Source organism: Fistularia commersonii, chromosome 32 (assembly GCF_037954325.1).
Source record: "Fistularia commersonii isolate RoL2024-O1a breed Wild chromosome 32, RoL_Fcom_v1.0, whole genome shotgun sequence".
NCBI lineage: Eukaryota > Metazoa > Chordata > Actinopteri > Syngnathiformes > Fistulariidae > Fistularia > Fistularia commersonii.
Genome location: NC_141315.1, coordinates 11,394,712 through 11,417,300, shown reverse-complemented (window position 1 = coordinate 11,417,300; position 22,589 = coordinate 11,394,712). Strand labels below are relative to the sequence as shown.

At 55.4% G+C, this 22,589-nt stretch overlaps 3 protein-coding genes and 1 long non-coding RNA gene across 5 annotated transcripts; 2 read left to right on the top strand and 2 right to left on the bottom strand.

Moving 5' to 3' along the window:
* Positions 1 to 522: 522 nt before the first annotated feature.
* Positions 523 to 2,442, top strand: LOC147215527 (transmembrane protein 100-like). The gene is made up of 2 exons (XM_086139866.1): positions 523 to 1,281; positions 1,550 to 2,442. Exon 2 carries the CDS (start codon positions 1,586 to 1,588, stop codon positions 2,030 to 2,032), a length of 447 nt encoding a protein of 148 aa, XP_085995992.1. The 5' UTR covers positions 523 to 1,281; positions 1,550 to 1,585; the 3' UTR covers positions 2,033 to 2,442.
* A 3,520-nt stretch (positions 2,443 to 5,962) lies between these two features.
* Positions 5,963 to 8,970, top strand: smim36 (small integral membrane protein 36). Its single transcript, XM_086139875.1, has 2 exons — positions 5,963 to 6,445; positions 8,482 to 8,970. The coding sequence occupies exon 1, from the start codon at positions 6,057 to 6,059 to the stop codon at positions 6,378 to 6,380; it is 324 nt and encodes a 107-aa protein (XP_085996001.1). The 5' UTR covers positions 5,963 to 6,056; the 3' UTR covers positions 6,381 to 6,445; positions 8,482 to 8,970.
* A 91-nt stretch (positions 8,971 to 9,061) lies between these two features.
* On the bottom strand, positions 9,062 to 11,555 carry LOC147215525 (uncharacterized). Of its 2 annotated transcripts, none has more exons than XR_015104221.1 (4): positions 11,013 to 11,555; positions 10,288 to 10,381; positions 9,606 to 9,794; positions 9,062 to 9,533 (listed from the first exon to the last, which is right to left on the bottom strand). It is a non-coding gene; the product is annotated as an uncharacterized LOC147215525 (long non-coding RNA). The 2 variants fall into 2 exon arrangements; XR_015104222.1 differs by having other exon boundaries at positions 11,081 to 11,555.
* A 544-nt stretch (positions 11,556 to 12,099) lies between these two features.
* hlfb (HLF transcription factor, PAR bZIP family member b) lies at positions 12,100 to 17,589 on the bottom strand. Its single transcript, XM_086139640.1, has 4 exons — positions 17,334 to 17,589; positions 16,568 to 16,852; positions 14,811 to 15,025; positions 12,100 to 13,861 (listed from the first exon to the last, which is right to left on the bottom strand). Exons 1-4 carry the CDS (start codon positions 17,488 to 17,490, stop codon positions 13,646 to 13,648), a joined length of 873 nt encoding a protein of 290 aa, XP_085995766.1. The 5' UTR covers positions 17,491 to 17,589; the 3' UTR covers positions 12,100 to 13,645.
* Positions 17,590 to 22,589: the final 5,000 nt, after the last annotated feature.

Sequence of the window (22,589 nt, the reverse complement as noted above, 5' to 3'; positions counted from 1 at the left end):
CATCCGATCGTTCATCCTCTCCTCGACCTTCGACCGACGAAGGACTGGAGAGGAAGACGGAGAAGCGGGAGGGCGAGCCTGGAGAACATGGAGCCCACAGGATCCGCCATGATCCACCAGGATCCACCAGGATCCGGGCCACGGTCCTGGTGCGAGGTGACGTGCTGCCATGGCGCTCGCCGTCAGCTGGGTCACGTGACCCCGGCGAGGCTGAATTTAGTAACCAGGATGTGAAGGTGCAGAAGTGCAGAGTCAACTCTTCCTCCCGGCGGGAAGAACATCTGCGACGCGAGTCAGGAAGTGATTTAGAAGCCGTCAGTGGACAGGAAGGAGCGGCGATCCCGACGGCTCTGCGCCATCGCTTCATCCGGCGCCGACGGGCCTCCCGGGGAACCTGCGCCGCCCAGAGCACGGCTTCCGAGGCTCGCCGATCCCTCACCGGGGACCTGGTTCCTCAGCAGAAGGACGGCGGGTCTGGAGATGATTCTCCAGCGTCTCAAGATCACATGAAAGCAAACACAGACAAACTGCCTGAGCACCTGGAAGCTTCACAACCTCTGAGGAACCAGAGTGCAGGAGAGCTCTGTGAACAATCAGGTTTCCCGGCAGGTCGGCCCCCAACACACACACACACACACACACACACACACACACACACACACACAGCAGATACGCCCCCCCCCTCCCTCTGCTGGATGTGAAACCAGGGCCAGATGTCGGCAGCTGGATGCAGAGGAACATCTGGAGAACCGAAGGTTTTTCCCCGCCGCTCCCCGGAGACAAGCAGAAACGAAGGCGGCGGATTCAGCCAAGGGTTTCACCACGTGGAGCCGCCGCTCCAGAAGGACGGACGCTGAGCTCCGGCTCCAGGAGACCCACGCCTTAGACGATTGTTCTGGAGGAAGCGGAGGTTTCGGACGGAGGAGGGAGGGGACTTGACCGCTCCGGACCCGGACGGACCGGGCCGGAGGTCAGACCGGAGGAGCGGGACCCGGACGGACGTGTCGGACGCCGGCAGATAGAAAGCGCGAGGACTTTTGAAAGGGGGTGTTTTCAAAGCTGGAGAGCGGAGAGACGCCCGCTGCCGAGGGCCTGGAGCCGCTGCCGTTTGGAGTGTGAAGGAGCGGCGGGGGGAGGAAAGGGTTAAAGCCTTCCAGCAGCTGGAGCGTGTGGTCGGGAGGGGGTTTTCTTCTTCTTCTTCTTCTTCTTCTGGTATCCCGGCTGCAGCTCAGAGTCCTGCAGAGGGCGAGGAGCGAGGAGCGAGGAGCGAGGAGGAGCCCGGTGAGTGTCGGCCAGCTTTGTCCTCCGGTGTTCCCAGCGGCGGACCGGAGACCTTCCTCCGCGTCCGACGGACGGCGAGGATCCCTCGTCTTCGTTTGGGTTCCTGAAGTTCCCCGTCCTGACCTTCAGCGACACGGAGCTCCTCTCTGTCCGTCGGAGGAACTGCCCCGTCCTCCGCTTTCTCCGCGTTTTCCCCCGATTTGATGCCGAACGAGATCTTTGTGCGTCGGTGGGACTCCGGCAGGTCTAACCCTCTGTGCGTCCCCAGGTCGCCGCTCTGCGATTGGCCGACGTCCGGATCGAGATGGCCCACCTGTTCCTCGCCAGTCAGATCGTCGCCCCGGACGACCCTCTGCGCGGCGGTCCCAGGATTCCCCGAGGCTGCGTCAAAGTCTACGCCGAAAAGCCGGGTCGCGAGAGGCCTCCCGCGGCGGCGGCGCCCCGCGTCCCTCACATCAACGAGGTGCAGCTGCTGGCGGCCACCGGCGGCACCGAGATGTCGTGCTACCGCTGCACCGTGCCCTTCGGCGTGGTGGTGCTGATCGCCGGCGTGGTGGTGACGGCGGTGGCGTACGCCTTCAACTCCCACGGCTCCACCATCTCGGTGCTGGGGCTGGCGCTGCTGGCGGTCGGGCTGGGCCTGCTGGCCGCCAGCGCCGCCTGCCGGAGCCTCCGGCGCCGCGGCGACAAGGACCCGCGGCCGGAGAGCCGGATCGCCCTCATCGCCTCCCAGGACGACGGCGAGGTCTGACGGCCGGACGACGGCACCCGTCGGAGCGGGTCCGAGGCCGGTCGGAGCGCCACGGAGTTTAAACCGCTGGAAAAGAATCCCGGGGAACTCTGAGATTATAATCTCGTTCGTCCGCCCGACGAGAGCCGAATCGAGCTCGTCTGCAGTATTTATGACATATTCCTCCATGTTAATCCCATCCGAGTGTAAGGCCGCCCCTCGGGCCGCCGGCCGCCGCTACGACTGACCGGATTGGACGGCGCCGGGCGGGTTTGCGGCCAAGACGCCCGAAACAGTCGACACGCCGAGACCGACGGTCGGCGAGACGGTACGTGGACACGGGCGGTCTGCTCGGGGCCTCCGGACGGATGGGGGTCCAACCTTCGCCCCACGGCCCTCCCTCATCATTATAACGTCTAATAAAGTTTGAAAGCGGATCATTGGAGTCCCTTCATTGGAGTGTTTTAGTGCGCGGGAGAGGTCGGGCGTGACGGCCCCGCACACCCTGTTGGTGTTCGACGTGTCGGGTGTTGTTTCCGCGGAGACGGAGGACGTCGTGGAAACGTCAAATGTCAGAGAAAGTTCTCAGAGCACGCGAAACGTGCGGAAAAGGAGGAGGGTTGTTTTGGGTGCGGGACGTGACGTGTCGGTCTGAGGTCCGAGGCCGGCGGAGGCCGGCGACCCCTAGGGGCCCCTCGGGCCCCGCCCGCGCTGGGACGCACAACATTTGCATCAGGTTTCCATAAATCTGGAAGGAATCATGTGGAAGGTCTGCTTACTATTTTCTTGTCGGAGGCAGATGAAGGAGCGAGGGTTTGAACGGTCCTTCGCCGCCGTCTTCATCACCACATCAAACAAAGGAAGGGTCTTCGAGTCTTTCCGAGGCCGAGGAGGGCCAAGAACCACCACATGGAGCTCAGATCCCGGGGTGCGACGGATCCCCCCTCTGCCCCCCGACGGCAGGACGAGCGGGGATCCCGTTCCCCGTCCCGGTGGCGAGGCTGAGCGCCGGCAGAGGAGCCCCGGCGGCACCGCCTCGGCCCTCTGGGCCCGGCAGAGGCTTCCCGGCAGCGGGGGGGCGGGAAGGGAAGGGAGGGGTTTCCCCTCGCGGCGCCGTGAAGCAGGGCGGTGCCGACGACCCGCGGGTCACGTGGCGTTTCTATTCTCTGCACCTGGAAACATCGGGGAAGCCGGTCGGCCGGGTGTGAAAGTGACCCGGTCGTGACCTTTGACCTCCCGTCGTCCCCGTCCTCGTCCGGCCTGGCGGCTCCCCTTTCGTACTTTGAGGGCTTCTAAGAAGATCCAGTCTCCTCGGCCGGGCCAAGACCGCACCTGCTCGGGCTCTGATCCGACCCCGCGGCACCAAAACCTTCCCTCCGTCTGTCGAGCCGACAGGCCGACCGGGTCGGCGGCGGCGGCGGCGGTGATGTCACCGCTGTGGGCACTGAGGAGCCCGGAGGCCAGAGGCCCGTAAAGCAGGGAGGAGCCGCCGCTCCCGTCCGGCGGCGCCGCCACCGCCTGCTCCGATCAATCGGGGCGATGACGGATTTATGGCTCGGAGAAGTCGGGGAACCGGGACGCCGGCTTTACAGGAAGTTACATTGTTCCACAACAATGGGACTCCACCACGAGCTCCAAGCCTGCCGGTCCACCGGGACCTGCACCAGGACCGGGACCGCCTGGCAGACAATACGCCTCGTTTCTCATTGGTCGACTCATTCGTCACAGTCGGGGGCGGGGCTTCACCGGGACCGCCAGCTGTCAATCATCCGACCATTCGCCCTCTCATTCACACTTATGAGAGCCTTCCAAGAGCCTCCTGCTTTTGGAAGATGGAGAATGTGGAGAGAACCTACAGAGAACCTACAGGGAACCTACAGAGAACCTTCAGAGAGCCGGGCAGAACCCTCTTTGTGTGAGGTGATAGTTAAAGACAGAACCTCTGGAGCCGCCTCTCAACAGTCACTTTATTACTAACAGATCAGTGATGAAAGGATGGCTTTCCCAGCACCCGCCTGATCCAAACACACACACACACACACACACACACACACACACACACACACACACACACACACACACACACACCGCTTTACCTTCTGTTTGTTTCCAAGTAGAACTGGGTCAGACCGGAGGTTCTGCCTGGATCAGATTTGTGGTTTCTTGAGTGTCTCCAAGCTGTGGTTCTGGATGGTTGAGTTCGCAGATCTGGATCCATCTGGATCCAGATGGATCCAGGTCTCCAGCCAAGACGGGGCTGGAAAAGGAGGAGTAAATAAAGGCTTCCTGCAGCATCAGGACATTCCAGAGGAGATCAGTGCAGAGAAGACCTGCATCCTGCAGCAGCGCTGAGATCCATGACCACCTCTTCACCTGCCAAAGGAAGCGACGGAGAAGGAACACCTTCCTCACGAGGGTTTGGATCACTCGTCGCTCCTCAGAGGTCTCCTGATACCGTCCGGGACCGTCTTCTCCTGGCCCGTCTGGTGGACAGCTCGGCGGCGCCGATACGTTCGGTGGATTCGGACGTGGGGGCCGGGGTTCTGCGGGTCACGCCGGCCTCTGGATCCGGCGGTGTGTAGTTCTGGTCAGAAGCGATCCTCCAAAACATCCTGCTGTTGCTGACAGAACCACATCTGGCGGGGGGGTCGGGGTCGGCGGTTACCCGGTCCAGTTCGGCTGTCCGGTCTTAATTTCCTGCCTATTATGACAAACCGCCCCTCGCCATCGGCGGCTTCCCGGTGCTCCTCTTCGACTCCCTTCTCTGACGCCCCGAGGATCTTCTGAACCGGCTGAACCTTCACCGGCTGATGAGGAACAGATGCAGGACAGAGCCGGCGTGCCGGGCCCGGGGTTCCCGGAGCGGGGCCCCGAGAGGCCCCGAGAGGCCCCGAGAGGCCCCAAGAGGCCCCAGAGAGACCCCAGAGAGACCCCAAGAGGCCCCGCTGCTCAGACAGGAAGATTCAACGGCGAAGGGACAACATGGTGTGGATTTTGTTTGTCTTCTGTGACGAGACCAACACAGAGGCATGAGGAGGAAATGAATCAGAGCTTCATGACCATCAGGAGGATGAGATTAGATCTGAGAACATGCAGATTCCCTCGAGTCATTCATGAGTCAAGGGAGCGAAACCCCCATTTTGGTGGACGATCCCTGCGTTACCATGGCGACGGGGACATCCTGTTACTACAGATCGGACTCGGGAGGGTAAAATAATCTGAGGACAAACTGAACTCTGATTGGTCGGGCCACAGAGGTGGGCGGGGCTCAGAGGGACACTTCCACACTTCCAGGTGAAGTTCTCATGATAAACTAGCATCGGTACAACTGGAGGTCCGACATCCAACAATAAACCTTCCAACAAGAGATCCCACACACACACACACACACACACACACACACAGAGGCATACATACACATGCAAACACAGCACATGTGCGTGCAGACATGGGCATTCACACACACTACTGGTTTTAATCAGATTATGCATTTTTAACCCCATTGTTGCGGCCGTCCGGCTGCCGTCACACACGCGGTCAATGATTCCCGGTGCGGGTGGACCATGAGATGAGTTCCCTTCCGGCTGATGTTCTTCTCAGCCCCCCTTCAGAACTGGGGTTCAGCGTGACTTTCATCCGGCTCCTTGTGCTAACGTGCTAACATGCTAACAGCGGCATCCCGCCCTCGACTCTTAATCTAATTACATCGGGGGGGAAATAATCACGGTGACATAATAAAGAGTAAATCCTCCTCTCGGGCTGGCAGGTGTTTCCATGGAGACCCCCCCACCCCAATCCTCCATTTTGCATGATTTTGTCACGGCCCTAGCTGGTAAAATCAAAATGGAGGCTTAAGTTATTAAAACTGAGAAGCTTTAATCATTGGTCGCCGGGCTCCAGGTCGGAGGCGGCGGGGATTACGCTCCTTTTAAAGCCGGCCGTCAGCTGATCCCGCTCTCATCTCCCCTCCGGCCAGCTGCCCCGCCTCGTCCTCGCCGCCGCCAGTCTCGGTCTCCTCGCCCGCGGCGAGGTATGCGGCGTGGCCATGGGTTTCATGGAGTTCTACCTGGAGATTGACCCGGTGACCCTGAACCTCATCATCCTGGTGGCCAGTTATGTCATCCTGCTGCTGGTCTTCCTCATCTCTTGCATCCTGTACGACTGCCGGGGCAAAGACCCCACCAAGGAGTACGCCCCGGACGCCGCGCCGCCGCCGCCCAGCCAGTCGCCCATCCGCCTGGTGGTCATGCAGAACTCGCCGGCCTCCGGCCGCTACGAGCCCGAGGCCGGCCGCGCCGAGCCGCCCACGCCGGACCTGAGCCGCGAGCGTGCCGACAGGGAGCGGGAGAAGAGAAGCACCCTGGTCTGAAGGAGGACCAGGACGGGTCCCGGCCCACCAGGACCAGGAGGAGCCGCTGCGGTGCTCGACAGCAGGTGACACACACACACACACACACACACACACACACACGCACACACGCACACAGCAGCTCCGCAGGTGACCGTTCACCTCTGAAGCTCAGCTTTGGGTCAATCAGAGCCTCCGCATGTCGAGCCGCGTTCATCGTCCGTCTCCATGACCTCCTGCTCGGCATCTGAAGATGGTTGTCTAACTGAAAAACCGGGAGGAGGAAGAACCTCCAAGTAGGTCGCGCTTGAAGGTTCCCACCCGTAGGATCAGGCCTTGTACCCGGGGTGAGAGCGGGCGTGGCGTCCACATCTGGGAGCCCTGGACGTCTAGATTAAGTGCATGTGTTGTGGAGAAGAACATGAACATCCGTGCAGTTCCCGGGTCCCACACGCCTGCTGTAATCCACCGGGCATCAGCTGACAGGAGCGGGAAGCGCACAGGAAGCCATCAATCCCACTGACAGGAGAACCGAACCAAGCCAGGTTCAGCCCCCCATTAGGACTTAAGGTCCACAGAGAAGCTGCAAGTGCTTCATGTAGAGTTCAGGATTGTCTCAAGATGATCTTTACTGTGTCCTCCTGGTCTCTGAACAGATCCCGGTGGGAACATCTCACACACCACTGGTGTGTCCATGTTTAGGACCCATCGGGATCAACGGGACCATGACTCCGTGCCCCCCCACATGGATTTGAAGGAGAGACATCTTACCCATGCTGCCTCTGACCGATGTTAGTCTTCTTCTTGTCCTTTGGCCTCCTGCCTTCCAGGTCTGGTTCCACAGCCCATCTCTCCCCTTCCGACCCTCTCCTCTCACACCGACCGCCACCACGTCCTGCTCGCTACAAAAATCAAAACAGTCTGACCAACAAGAAGACCAGGTTCTGCAGGCCAGGATCAGATACCTGGGAGAACCTGGCTTCTGGGATAGTCGCTGACTTGATTTATCTTTACCCTGAAGATGACCCCCGGAACCAGCAGCAGAGGTCCCCTCTGTGGCCCCACATCTGGAGGGCGGGTGGTGGTTTAGTGCTCCGAACTGCTGAAGGAGTCCGACAGAGGAGGAGTGACATGGAGGTCTGTGAGACCAGGATGCCAGCGGGCCTCAAAGTTCATCCCAGGCCTGAAATGGACAGATACACTTTATCCCCGGGAGGTACGGACCAACAGCTGGATCTTCAGCTGCTGCATACACATAGTTAGTGGTTGTGGGAATCTTTGGTTGCTATGGTAACCCGCGCAGTTTTAACACACATCAGACCGTGGTAAAAACAAACGTGCGAGGATCCGCTGGACGTGCAGTGACTGTAGGCGAAACCTCATGTGACCCAGGTCAACATTCCCCGTTCCACCCACTCGGGAAACTTCAGTCGCCTAGAGGAAACCATGCATTGACCTCCCCCAACACACACACACACACACACACGCTTCTGCGGTAAACACAATTGCAGGTTAATCCATCCTTGAAATATTCTGGGAGTGAACGCTTAAAATATGATTGACCTCGCCAACCTTCCAGTCCCCATCCATCCATCCATCCGAACCCCCACTTATGAGGACACCTGCACTTTGTTTAGATGTTTGATCACCAGGCTCTCTGTCCTTGGAGGACGGAGGTCAGGCGGTTCAGTGGAGTGATTGTTCTTCATGTCCTCCGGTGGGTTCACTGTTTGACCGGCTGGTGTCCGGAGGGGGTCTGAAGGAACCGGCGATCCACCGACAAGACGTTAGACCAGTTGATCCGGTCAGAAGCCCCTCCCTCCCCCTCATCACTAAGCTGTTAGCGGCGACACGGTTCAGTCCGACTCCCCCCGCCGGAGGGGGAGCCATGACGTCCGGGGGTCAGAGGTCACACTGGCAGCAGATGTTGCTGTGAAGGGAGTGTTAAACCCCCCCTCCCCTCAGAATCTCATCCAAACCCTGCATAACGTCTTGCTGGTTTCAGCAGGGCTCTGTCCAGATGTTCTCAGGGGTTCTTCCCACCCAGTGGCCTTCATTTCTCGTCGAAAGGCGAGTCCCTGTCGCTAGAAAATAATACCGTCTTTCCCTCTGTCTCCTCCAGACTCACCCGCTGCAAAGAACGCAACTCCCAGAAGCCTCTGCACCACTTCCACCCGCAGGCCAGACGTCTTCCAGCCGGGGGTGACCTGGATGTCTGTGAGGACCAGACAGACACAAGGTGTTGGTTCTTGTCTTCTCAGCGTTCAGCTCGCCGGAGGGACTCGGGTCAGGTGGTCGGCAGGTGCGCGAGTCAACCCTGGCTTACAGGATCCGAAGGGGCTTCAGGACAAACAGGATTCAGCCTGAAGTCCTGCCTCCACTGTCGGGGCGCCTTCACAGGGACGCCGAGTGGATGTCGGGGTCCAGCTGGGAGCAACATCTGCCAATAACAGGCCCGTGTCTGCCGTCACCTTCAGCGGACTTTTAAGAGGATGTTGGTCGACATCGATCGTATTTGATGATACAGGACACCGGCAGGAGGACAGAACCGCGAGGACTTTAAAGAAGTCACCAGAAACCACCAGTGCTACAGAAATGTGTTAGAAATGAATAAAGATGATTTGAAATCAGCAGAGTTTATTTTTTTAGACCTCGGTGAAATAAGCCGCTCGGCTGAGACGAGCGAGCGACGCACCGGCGGAGAGGCCGCTCGTTCGGGTGAACGCCGCCTCCGACGTGACAGATGACGAGTTGAAAAATAAAAAGACAGCGGTTTAATCTCCCTTCCTTCCTGAAATGACAAAATCCCCTCCGACCAAAAAGCCGTCCCACGTCAGTCGGGCCCCTCGGCTGATAGGCCCTGACGCCGGGGAGGGGGGGGCTCGTGCCTCCGGACTGCGGCGGGGGACAAATCCTCTTACATAAAAAAAAGCCCATCATCATAAGAGTCGCACAATTATCCTCCTCCCATATTTCATGTTTGTGGATTAGTGAGTATTAGGATCAGAATGATGTGTTTCTGCTGCTTTTTTGTCCGGGGCTTTACGTAACGCTGCACGCACGGCCTCCCGTGGCGTCAGAAGGGACGCGGCTGACTTTCAAACATCAGGCGAGGCTCGGGGTGAGGTCCCACACAGACCAAGTAGGAGGTTCGACCCGTGTCGATTCAAAGACCTGAGGACGACACCAAAAACATGATAATGATATAAGATGATCCTGTCACACCATCCGATCCACAGGATTCACCTCAAGTGACCGGCTCCACGCGCCGCGTCGCTGAAGGCTCATCGGGTCCTCAGGTTCACTTTGGCCGGAGACGGTCAGCAGAGATCCTGACGTGGAGTCTGACACGTCACCGCTTGGGCAGTGAGACCCAACCAGGAAGCTGGCCTTCATTGATCAGGCTTCTATTGGCGATGAGGCTCTGGTGCAGGTCTGCAGCAGAAGCCGGGGCGCGGGAGTCAACAGCCGCGGTGCCACCTGCACACTATGAGCTATGAGCACGGAAGCACGCTAAACCTCGGCTCCAAAGCATCCCAGCGGGGGTTCAAACACAGGAGCGTCTGGTGGAGGCATTGATGCCGTCGGAAAGCTAACGTTAACGCTAAACCAGCTAGCACAGTGCGCGTGAATCGGGATGGTTTCTTAGGGTGGAGCTCGGTCCGACCTCCCGCTAAACAGATTTGGTTCCTGTCGTGCACCGCCCGGGCCGGAGCGCTAAAAACACTCGTCTGGATTAGCAGAATATTGGGATGGATGTCGCAGCCTGTCACTTTGAGAAAATGGCCTTATATAATGACATTTCCAACTTAGCAGCTAGAAATATGAGAGCAAATCATCCAAAAGAGCAGCTCATGTGGGACACGGGGGGATTAAAGTAAAGACGCCGCTGGACGGACAGCGGTCACATTGAGTCCAATGCACTCACCGTCCGCCTCCACCCGGAACCCATGGCTTTCGGGATCCGTCCCCATGACGACCGACGGGCCCATTTACCGAAAAGAGCATAACCACCTTTACACCTGGAAACACAGAAGGGTCAAGTAACACTGAGATTTGGTCAGCGGAGACAAAATAGTGTTTTGTGACAATAAAAAACCTTCACAACCTTAAGAACATCCCAGCCTCCCCCCTATGAAGTTTAGGCAAATAAAAGTGTGGACAACAGGGTCACTATGAGTATATCGACGTTTCTTTCATCACAAGTGAATTCAAAACAGGAAAACTAGTTTCAACTGCCAAGATCAGTGACTACATTTGTTTTATTTCGTTAATGGTTGGTTTGTTGTGTTCCATGTGTTTTGCAGAGCAGCGGCGCCCCCTGCTGGTCACCCGCTCAGCTGGACCGCCTTCACTCCCGGGACATCAGATGCAATCCTGGAACCGGTCTTCACATTCAAGACGGTCAGGAACACGTGGAGAAAATATAATTCTAGTTTTGGACGAGGTTTGGTCAAACTACTAGATAGGTTCTTATTTCAGTTTGCTTTCAATGACTTTTGACTTCACTCAGTTCATTCTTTGCGATTCTTTTTCACCTCAGAGCCAAAATTGTGTTTCAGGCTAAAGGTGATTTTTTTAAATCTGTTCTTCATATTTGTATTTCAAATATTCAGACATACAAAAAGGACTCGGGAAAAATAAAACCCTTACCTTGCAAACTCATCCATTATCTATTCAAATTTTAGCACTATATCTTAATATTCCACAAGTTTACAGACCCTTCTCCTTGTTGGCCTGCTGATGACCGCGCCCGGTCTGTCGAGGGTCCCCGAATGGCGAATGTTAGCTAACGGTTCGGCTACTTAGAAGCAGTAAGCCGCCGTCCTCCCCCCTGGCAGGGTTCTGGTTCTGGTTGCTGGTCTCCCCTGGATCCATCTCCATCACGCCTAAACGTTTACCGGGATCTTAATCAAGACCCCCGGCCGTCGCCTCCGGTGACCGCGGCCAGGTATATTAGTTAGCAACTTAGCTACTTAGCACGATAGCCACTTAACGGCGACGGTCATTAGCAAAGATGCTACTAACCAACAGGGCCCAGTTAAGAGCTGTTTTCCGCGGTTCTGTCGGAACTCACGGGCCGTGTTTCCCTCCGTTTGTGACGGTTCATTAACGGACATTTCCGTTCTTGCCGCGGGTCAGACGCCACGGAGGGCGGCGGCGGTCCGGTCCGGTCGTTCTCACCGGGACCGCCGCGCCGGCATGGAGGGGCGCGCGTGGTCGCGTTGATTGGCACACGTATGAACCAATGAGAATGTAAGGGAGGTGGGGTGACCTTCGAGTACCCGGATGACGGCCACGCCCTCGAGTGTCGGGCCGAGCCACGCCGGAGCAGCGCCGCCCTCTGGCGCCACCTAGCGGCCGATCTGTGCACTTCAGAATTTGTCCTCGTCCAGGAGGAACCTCCGGTTTATTTTCATTTATTTCTAGATATTCTATTTCTACTACTTCTTTGCAAGCTTTATCTTTATAAATGTTAGAAACCTACCGAGTCTCATTGTTGCTATATGTTTCTTTATCTCGGTTTCCAGGCAATTTATTTTAAACACTTCAGGGTGATTTCAAGCGGTTTTACACTCCTGAAACACAAGATATCAAATTGTGTTTTATTCATTGTACTTTTTACTCCTCATGTTACCTTATTTGGTGTCCGTGTGAAACTGGGACGCTGATGCTCATCAGACACAATCCAATTCTGCGAATCAGAACCTCACTTATTGTGGGAATGAACAGAGTCGTGACAGATTATTTCCTTTTATTCACTTCTGATCTTGCGAAACACAGTCAGGGACAAACGTGATAGGAGACGACAGCAGAAGAAGAAGAAGAAGCAGCAGAAGCGACAAGAACCACAGCCAAACAATAAGGAGTACAAAAATAAGTGCTTCAGGTTGGGCGTCTACATTCTTCGGGACGGTTGGAGGAGGATCAGCCCGGCGGCTGGAGACTTTGAGGTATTTCGACTACGAACCGATATAATGCCCTGACCGGCGACCTCGGCGAGAACGCAATCTGCGCCCCGCCAGGAAACAGAAATCCAGTAGGAAAACTGACTGTACAAGAAGAAGAAGTATAAACATCAACACCTCCAAAATATCAATATGTCCTTTTGGTCCCAGGTACTAAAGTGATTCCACAGCTTCACGCAAATATACATTCATATCTCACCCAGCCATCGGCAGCACTGAGGAGCAGCACCAGGAGTTCAGGAGTCCAGAGACCAGGAGACCAGGAGTCCAGGAGACCAGGAGACCAGGAGTCCAGGAGTCCAGGAGACCAGGAGACCTGGACACCAGGAGACCAGGAGTCCAGGACACCAAGAGTCCAGGAGTCCAGGACACCAGGAGACCAGGAGACCAGGAGTCCAGGACAAAAAAGAGTCCAGGACACCAGGACACCAGGAGTCCAGGAGTCCAGGAGTCCAGGACACCAAGAGTCCAGGACACCAAGAGTCCAGGAGACCAGGAGTCCAGGAGTCCAGGAGTCCAGGTCAGAGGAGTGAAAAACAAATAGGAAGGTTGTCATTTGGACTCAAACCTCAGAGTGACCTGAATAATCCACCTTCAAACCGATGGAACCCCACAGTCCACCTTAAAGCTGCTATTCCAGCTTTTTAATTCTTTAAAATTCTTTTCTTTCTTTCTTTATTTTCACCTCAAACCTTCTCTGCCTGGTTGTCTCTGTTTCGGAGGATCCGACAAACGGCGTCTTCGCGATCCGCTTGATTCCAACGCTGAGAAAACCTCCTGTGTGAAGTGCTGTTGAGGTGGAAGGTGCAGCAGATGTCCTGCAGACGCCGCTTCGACCCAACAGAGTCCGAGGAGACAAGTTTAGGAAGTGCTTTCTTTACTCGGGACCAAAGCGAACACCTTTGAGGAAACATCTGTGTTGGGTCGCAGCGTCGCCACAAAACAACTGGTTTCTGAGGCGCGTTGGTTTGATGTGAGCACAGAGGCTAGCTGCTAACGTGCTAGCAGGCCGGCAGCACCGCTGCGCTAGCATGGACCACCGTTATTGCATGATTCTGAAGACATCTGAGCAGGAACCTTCTCTCTCTGAACAGCATCAGATATAAAGTGGAACAAACCCTGGTCTCCAGCTGAGGGAGCCCCTCCAGGGGATCTTCTGGGTCCTCAGCGTTCATTGGACCAGCGTGAGAAGAAAGGGACGGGCTGCTTTGGTTCATGGAAGTCCTCCTGGTGCAGGGCGGAGTCTCTGAGTGGGGGTCGGTGGGCAGAGTGTGTGTGTGTGTGTGTGTGTGTGTGTGTGTGTGTGTGTGTGTGGGCTCACAGCAGGCCGTGCTGGCCCTCGTACTTGGCCAGGACGTTCTTGGTGTGTCGGAGCTCCTTCCTGAGCTGGGCCACCTCCTGCCTGAGGGCCGAGTTCTCCTTCTCCAGGAAGCCGGCCCTGATGGCGATCTGGTTCTCCTTGAGCCGCCGGGCGTCTCTGGACCTCTTGGCCGCCAGGTTGTTCTTCCTGCGTCGAGCCCAGTACTTGTCGTCCTGCGGAGGGGGGGGGTTTGTTACTGACGGCGGGGCCCCTGAGAACGGCGCCCCCTGGTGGCCGGCGGGGCTCCTGCAGGTTCCACTCTCCGCAAATTAAAAAGCAAATCCTGCCGATCTGACCTTCATCGCCCTCCTCAGCTAAGCTGCTTAGCCGGAGCCCCGGCCAATAGGAGGGCGGGGATCGGGTCACGTGACCCGGCTGTGTTTGGACCTCCGGCTCTGCTTTGGAGACAGAGGGGACGTCACTTCTACCCTGGATCTCCTCCTCCTGTCACCTTTTCTTCTCCTTTTCCACAATTTACCTCCTGTTTAAGCTGGACTTCTGTCAGAACCTCACAAAGAAAAACTCAGGATCTCCTTCACATCTTCTGCTGGTCCCCTCCCTTCATCCATAAACCTCCTCTCTGGTCCTCCTCCAGACCTCCTGCCTAGAAGCTCCAACCTCAGCGTCGTCTACCCAGATCTTCTCCGTCCCTTCTCTGTCCACGTCCAAACCATCTCAGTATGACTTCATCTCCAGAACATCTAGCATGTGCTGTCCCTCTGATGGGCTCCTGATCCTCTCCGTCCTCCTGACTCCCAAGAAGGAACCTAAACATCTTCATCTCAGCTGCCTCCAGCTCTGCGTCCTGTCTTCTCCACTGCTCTGGACTGTTGACCCTCAAACTCCTCCACCTTCTGACTCTCCACCCCCTGTAGCCCCACCGTCCCTCTAAGGTTCCTCTCATCCACACACACACACACACACACACACACACACACACACACACACACACACACACACAGGTTCTGCCTTCCTGCAGCTAGCCTTCATCCCTCTCCTCACCAGGACAAACTGTATCTCCATCTCCACCTCTCTAGATGTTCCTCCAGTCCAAGCCCGCCTGTCAGACGGCGCCAGAGCCTGCAGAGGTTCTTGTGGCGGTGAAGGCCATTTCGCGCCTACCTTCAGATCCTCAGGGATGAAGACCTTGCGGGCCTTCTTGATCATGGGCTGGGGCTTCAGCTCCTCTGCGGAGAACTTGCGCTTGCGGGGGTCGAACATCTCCTGGCCGGGGACGCTGGACAGCGCCAGGTCCGACGGGTCGGGCTCGTAGCCCACCGGGACGCGGATGGAGTCGGGGTCGATGGGGCTGGGCGTGTTCCTGGAGGACGGGGGGCCTGGAGGGCGTGGAGAACAACCAGCACTGAACTCTGAGCCTCCCACACCCAGATCATCAGTGACCATCGACCTCTGGGTGACCTCAGCTGACCTCTGGGTGACCCCAGGAGATCAGAGCGGCTCCAGGTGACCTCTGGGTGACCCCGGATGACCCCAGGTGACCCGGATGACCCCGGATGACCTCCGGGTGACCCTGGATGACCTCCGGGTGACCCCGGATGACCTCCTGGTGACCCCGGATGACCCCTGCCTCCTTTTCAGCTCCTTGAAAAACCAGAACCACAAGTGAGAGGGCCTGCAGTTCCCCTCATGGCCACATGGGGGCGCTACAACTCCTTCTAACTGTTTGTGTATCTCCTCAACTTCACATCTTCTGTCGGAAAACAATAAACCGATCACAGTGTTTGATCACGGTGAACTAATGTGTGTGTGTGTGTGTGTGAGTGATAGGATTATTAGCTTGTGTGTGTGTGACATGGAGCTGGAAACTTGTGTGAGTCCACATGTTGCCGCCCAGTGGCCTATTTCTGCTGGGAACACTGTGTTCACACACACACACACACACACACACACACACACACACACACACACACACACACACACACACACACACAGGTCACATGTCTGCACGCTGGGAGCTTTGTTTGTGTGTGTGTGAGGGGGAGGAGGAGGAGGAGGCGGGAGCTCCTGCATCAGAAGAAGGTGAGGTCCTCCTGGAGCCTCCAGGGAAGAAGAAAGGAACTTCCCAGAAGTTTCCATGAGTGAGCTGGACTGAGCAGATTCAAAGCTGCTCATCGGAAATGACCTGGAGAACACTGTCGGAAAGGAAGGTTCTAGAGACAGAGGAGGAGGTTCTGCTCCTCCACCAGGAGGTTCTGTAGGCAGCTGAGGAGCAGAGGGTCAGGTCACCAGCAGCTCATGGAGAGAACCCAGGACGGCAAGGGAGAACATGAGGTGAACATGAGGAGAACATGGGGAGAACATGAGGAACATGGGGAGAACATGAGGAGAACATGAGGTGAACATGGGGAACATGGGGAGAACATGGGGAGAACATGAGGAGAACATGGGGAGAACATGGGGAGAACATGAGGAGAACATGAGGAGAGCATGTGGAGAACATGAGAACATAAGGAGAACATGATGAGAACATGGGGTGAACATGAGGAGAACATGATGAGAACATGGGGTGAACATGGGGAGAACATATGGAGAACATGAGGAGATCATGGGGAGAACATGAGGAGAACATGATGAGAACATGAGGAGAACATGAGGAGAACATGAGGAGAACATGGGGTGAACATGGGGTGAACATGGGGTGAACATGGGGAGAACATATGGAGAACATGAGGAGAACATGTGGAGAACATGGGGAGAACATGGGGAGGACATGTGGAGAACATGAGGAGAACATGTGGAGAACATGGGGAGAACATGGGGAGAACATGGGGAGAACATGGGGAGAACATGTGGAGAACCCAGAGCGGTGCTGCTCACATCATGAGCGTGAGAACCCTGTAGATGTGGTCATGCGTCACCTGTGTGGGCGGGGCTGGCGCTCAGGCATCCCGAGGAGACGGCGGCGCAGGCGGAGCCGGAGGTGGAGGTGGAGGCGTGGCCTCCGAGGTCCAGGACAGGCGGCGGCGGCGGCGGCGGCGGGCGCACGGGGCTGGACGGGATGCCGTTCTCGGACAGGAACTCCTCCAGGTCCATGTACTCCAGCTGGAAGCCGTCGTACGGCAGCGTCTTGTCCCACAGCGTCGGGCCCAGGAAGGCCGACTGCGGCGAGCGACGCTCATCTTCTAGCTTCCCCTTCAGCGCGCCTGGGGGGGCACGCAAAGGTCAAAGGTCACGGCCTCAGCGAAGAGGTCTTAGATGTCCAGACAAAGGGGGGTCACCTGGAAACCTGGGGTCAGGTGACCTGGGTCAGGTGACCCCGGGTCCTCAGAGGTACATTTCACCTTTCCCTTGCTAAGGCAACGCCACTCCCCCAAAACACACACACACACACACACACACACACACACACACACACACACACACACACACACACACACACGCGCACACACACGGACCTGTAGGACCTCCTTCAGACCTGGAGGACCAGAGAGTCCCGGTCCCGCCCGACCCGCCCGGCTTCCATCCCGCAACGCTCCCGCACCGATCACCCCTCCCTCCCTCCCTCCCGCCTCCCCGGTACCGATGAAGCTGCGTGATCGGTGCGGGCGGCGCGGTGCCCCGGATCCCGCAGACGAGCCGCGGTTCCGATCGATCCGTTAAGTCTGAACTTTTGCGGGTTCTCACCGTCGGGTTGCGGCGGCGGCGCGGCGGGGTGGGTCACGGGGGTCGTGACGGGGCTCGTGACGGGGCTCGTGACGGGGTTCTCCAGCAGAGCCTTCAGGACGCCGTGGGCCGCCGGTGGCGGGAAGCCCGGGTGTGCGGGCGGCGGGAGGCGGGACATGACCTCCGTGGCGGGAAAGTAGCCGCCGACGAACTGCGGTGCGACTCCGGTCGGACGGACGCGCCACACGCTCGGCCGTGTGCGTGCTGCGCGTGTGCGCGCCGCGGAACCACGAGAGGGGACAGGAGGGGCGCGGTCACCGGACGAGCCGCTCCGTTCCGTTCGGATCCTCCGAACACGAATCACCCGAACCGACCGAATCGGTCGGCAGGGAGAGAAAGAGATGAAATGAAGCGTGTCGGGTCTGCGCGGCTTCACGAACACGCACGTGCACGGAGATGTGGAAAAGTTGGATTTTCGACAAACGAGAGAAACCAGAAAACGTTTGTCGGCGTCAACGATTCTCCTGCTCTGAAGATCCAAATCCAGGAACAGAAAGTTGGTGAAACTGGACCGTCGGTGTTCAAACGGGGTGCAGAAGAAGGTCTGGACCAGGGCTGAGGTCGAGCTCCTTCTCAGAGGAGAAGATCAGGAGAAGAACTGAAACAGAGGAGCTCCTTTGGATCGAATCTCCATTTGAACGAATCCTTTGAGGTGATTCGATTGAGAAAAACGAATCGGTGTTTATGTGTCGAGAGTCCAGGCGGTGACGTCACACTCCCCTCCCTCCCTCCCTCCCTCTCTCTCTTCTCTCTCTTCTCTCTCTCCACCCTCCCACCAAACATCTCATCCAAGCCTGTGGAGCTCAAAGATTCACTCAGAGCCGTTTGTGAACGGCTCGGTTATAAAGGTTGATTTCGTCATGTGCAGAACGGCGGGTCAAAGGTCAGACCCGCGCAGCTTCTGCTCTCCTGAAGCCTCTGAGCAGCCAGTGCTTCCAAAAGCAGAGCCAGATGTTCTTCTGAACTTCTGGACCAGAGTCCAGAAGTGCACGGATGACAGCGAGTGACAGGAAGTGGCGTGCGAAGCTCCGGTACGGCCGGCGGAGGCCTTGGACCTCTGGACCTGGACCAGGACCTGCTGGGTGGATCTCCCAGATCCCTCCGGAACATCTACTGGGAACATCTTGATGAAGTCCAGAGCAGATTTTAGCTTCCAGGAGTTTGTTTGATTTTATGATTGTGAAACTCCCAGAAAGGAAGTGATGTCACACATAACTTCCTTCCTGAAGGAGCAAACTTTTTACTTTTTTTCCCTGATGCACAGCTGAGGATTCAACTGGACACACACACACACACACACACACAGAAGTAGAAGAATGCCGGGTCACATGAGTGGGCAGGCTTGACCTACTTTTAACCAATGAGAAGCTGCCTCTGCCCCACACACACACACACACACACACACACACACACACACACACACACACACACACACACACACACACACACACACAGCCTGGTCACATTGAACTTCATGTGTTCAGAGAGAAAAACAAATCTGCAGGAGGGAGGAGAGGAAGAAGAGGAGGAGAGGAAGAAGAAGAAGAAGAAGAAGAAGAAGAAGAAGAAGAAGAAGAAGAAGAAGAAGAGGAGGAGAGGAAGAAGAAGAAGAAGAAGAGGAGGAGAGGAAGAAGAAGAAGTGGAAGAGGAGGAAAGAAGATCAGCCAATTATATGACAGTAATTCCAATCTCAGCTCTGACGCCAATCACGGGAAGATTACAAATGTTATTATCTAATACACACACACACACACACACACACACACACACACACACACACACACACACACACACACACACACACACACACACACACACACACACACACACACACTCCATCACCTTTTCACATGTCGCCCTCGACAAGGTACAGAAATCACGCCGTCGTCATTGGCGACGGCTGGCGACCTTCTGGAGGTAAAGGAGGACGAGGCCGATCTTCTGACTCACCTGTTAACAAACACACTCGCCTGGTTACCATGGCGACCGGGTCACAACCCTTACATAACATCTCCTCCTGGCTGGAGGTCCTTCCTCCTCCTCCTGCCTTCTCACACTCTGACTTACCTCAGCTTCAGTTCACCCGGTCACTTAGCTGTGTGTGTGTGTGTGTGTGTGTGTGTGTGTGTGTGTGTGTGTGTGTGTGTGTGTGTGTGTGTGTGTGTGTGTGTGTGTGTGACAGCAGGCTGTGATGTTACACAACCTGGAAATCCTCTTTGCCTCTGTTTGACCTGAACCAGCCAAAGGTCATGGTCAGAGGAGGACCTCTCTGATTGGCCATCACAGGTTGTGTGTGTATGTGTGTGTGTGTGTGTGTGTGTGTGTGTGTGTGTGTGTGTGTGTGTGCCATACAGCCTCAGGGGTGCATGGATCAGTGTCTCATACTGGATCGTTGGAGACCCGGTTCAACAACGACTGCTGGTGCTGATGATCTACAGGGTACCAGTAAAAACTGGGCTACTGTGGGTGGAAGAAGAAGAAGAAGAAGAAGAGGTGGAAGGAGTGTTTGGAAGCAGAGAGAGAAGAGGAAAGGAAAGAGTCTGGGACTGAGAGGAGGGACTCTGAATGTTGGGACTATGAAAGGAAAAGATAGAGAGTTGGTGGACATGATGCAGAGAAGGAAGGTGGATATACTGTGTGTCCAGGAGACCAGGTGGAAAGGTAGTAAGGCTAGAAGCTTAGGAGCAGCTTTAAGTTGTACTATTATGGTGCTGACAAGAAGAGACATGGAGTAGGAGTTATCTTGAAGGAGGAGTTTGTTAGGAACGTCCTAGAGGTGGAAAGAATGTCAGATAGACTTATGAGTCTGAAACTTGAAATTGAAGGTGTGATGCTCAATGTTGTTAGTGGCTATGAACCACAGGTGGGATGTGAATCTGAAGAGAAGGAGAAGTTCTGGAATGAGTTGGATGAAGTGATGCAGAATATTCCCAGAAATGAGAGAGTGGTCATTGGTGCAGACTTCAATGGACATGTTGGTAAAGGCAATAGAGGGGATGAAGAAGTGATGGGCAGATTTGGTATCCAGGATAGGAATGCAGAGGGACAGATGGTGGTAGATTTTGCAAAAAGGATGGAAATGGCTGCAGTGAACACCTTTTTCCAGAAAAAACAGGAACATAGGGTAACTTATAAGAGCGGAGGTAGGAGCACGCAGGTAGACTACATCTTGTATAGACGAGGTAACCTGAAAGAGACCGGTGACTGCAAAGTAGTTGTAGGTGAGAGTGTAGCCAGACAGCATAGGATGGTGGTTTGAAGGATGACTCTGGTGACAAGGAAGATGAAGAGGACAAAGGCAGAGCAGAGGACAAAGTGGTGGAAGATGAAAAGGGAGGAGAGTTGCATGGTTTTCAGGGAGGAGCTGAGAAAGGGTCTGGGTGGTCAAGGTGAGCTTCCAGATAATTGGACAACTACAGCTAGTGTTATCAGGGAGACAGGTAGAAGAGTACTTGGTGTGTCATCTGGAAGGAAAGTAGATAAGGAGACTTGGTGGTGGAATGAGGAAGTGCAGGAGTTTATACAGAGAAAGCGGTTAGCGAAGAAGAAGTGGGATACTGAGAGGACTGAAGAGAACAGACAGGAGTTCAGGGAGATGCGGCGAAAGGTAAAGATAGAGGTAGCAAAGGCAAAACAAAGGGCGTACGATGACTTGTATGCTCGGTTGGATAGTAAGGAGGGTGAGAATGATCTATACAGGTTGGCGAAACAGAGAGATAAAGATGGAAAGGATGTACAACAGGTCTGGGTGATTAAGGACAGAGAGGGAAATGTGTTGACAGATGCTAGATGAGTGATGGGAAGATGGAAAGAGTACTTTGAAGAGCTGATGAATGTGGAAAATGAAATAGAGGCAAGGGTAGAAGAGGTGACTATTGTAGACCACAAAGTAGCTGGAATCTCCATGGACCATGATGTTTGCAGATGACATTGTGATCTGTAGTGAGAGCAGACAACAGGTAGAGGAACATCTAGAGAGGTGGAGGTATGCTCTGGAAAGGAGAGGAATGAAAGTTAGTCGCCGCAAGACAGAATATATGTGTGTGAATGAGAGGAACTCAGGTGGAACGGTGAGGCTACAGGGAGTGGAGATCAAGAAGCTGGAGGATTTCAGGTACTTGGGGTCAACAGTCCAGAGCGTAGGAGAGTGTGGAAAAGAGGTGAAGAGACGGTTCAAGCAGGTTGGAATGGGTGGAGAAAAGTGTCAGCGGTACGAAGAGATAGAAGACTTTCAGCCAGAATGAAAGGAAAGGTGTACAAGACAGTGGTGAGATGATCTACAAACAGTAACAATGACCAAAAGACAGGAGGCAGAGCTGGAGGTCGCAGAGATGAAGATGTTGAGGTTCTCTTTGGGAGCGACCAGGATGGAGGGTTAGGGTTAGATGAGTCCATCAACATCTACCATCAGCACATAGTAGATGTTTAGGAGAGAAGGTCAGAGAAACCAGGCTGAGATGGTTGGGTCACTGACGGAGGAGGGACAGTGGATGTATTGGTAGATGGATGCTGGAACTGGAGGTCTAGAGAAGAACAAGGAGAAGATGGATGGACATAGTAGGACACTGAATATTCATATAAACTACATTTAGTGAGTAATTAGGTGTGTATCCTCCAGCATCCGAGCAGCAGGTTTATGTTTCAAAGTGTGTGTGTGTGTGTGTGTGTGTGTGTGTGTGTGTGCGTGCGCTGTCATTGATGTTTCCAGGCTGATATTTATAACCTCGTTGGTGAGATGACAATCAATACTGGGGCCTCTGGCAGGAAGATCATGGCCTCGTCCACCTTCACACACACACACACACACACACACACACACACACACACACACACACACACACACACACACACACACACACACACACACACACTGCATCCAGCTCGCTCTTTTCCCAGTGACACAATTATTTTTCTGAGGCTTTTACTTTGAAAGCAGTCTAGCTGGTGCTGGATCTGATGTGGTCTTTGCTGCTGGAGCTCCTTGAAGTTCTTGCTACTTTGGTGTATCTGAGCTGCTGGAAGGTCCTTTGGTGAAGAACGTTTGAAAATATCACTTGGTAAAAAAGGGCAAGAAGCGTGTTGTACGTGAGAGATCTTTATTGTTGTTGCGAGGTCGTGGAGATGCAGGAGGTGAGGAGCTCTCACCTCCGAGAGGTTCACTTCAAATCCTGCCCGGCTGGTTTCCATGGCGACGCCAACAAGCGCCTACATCTCCGT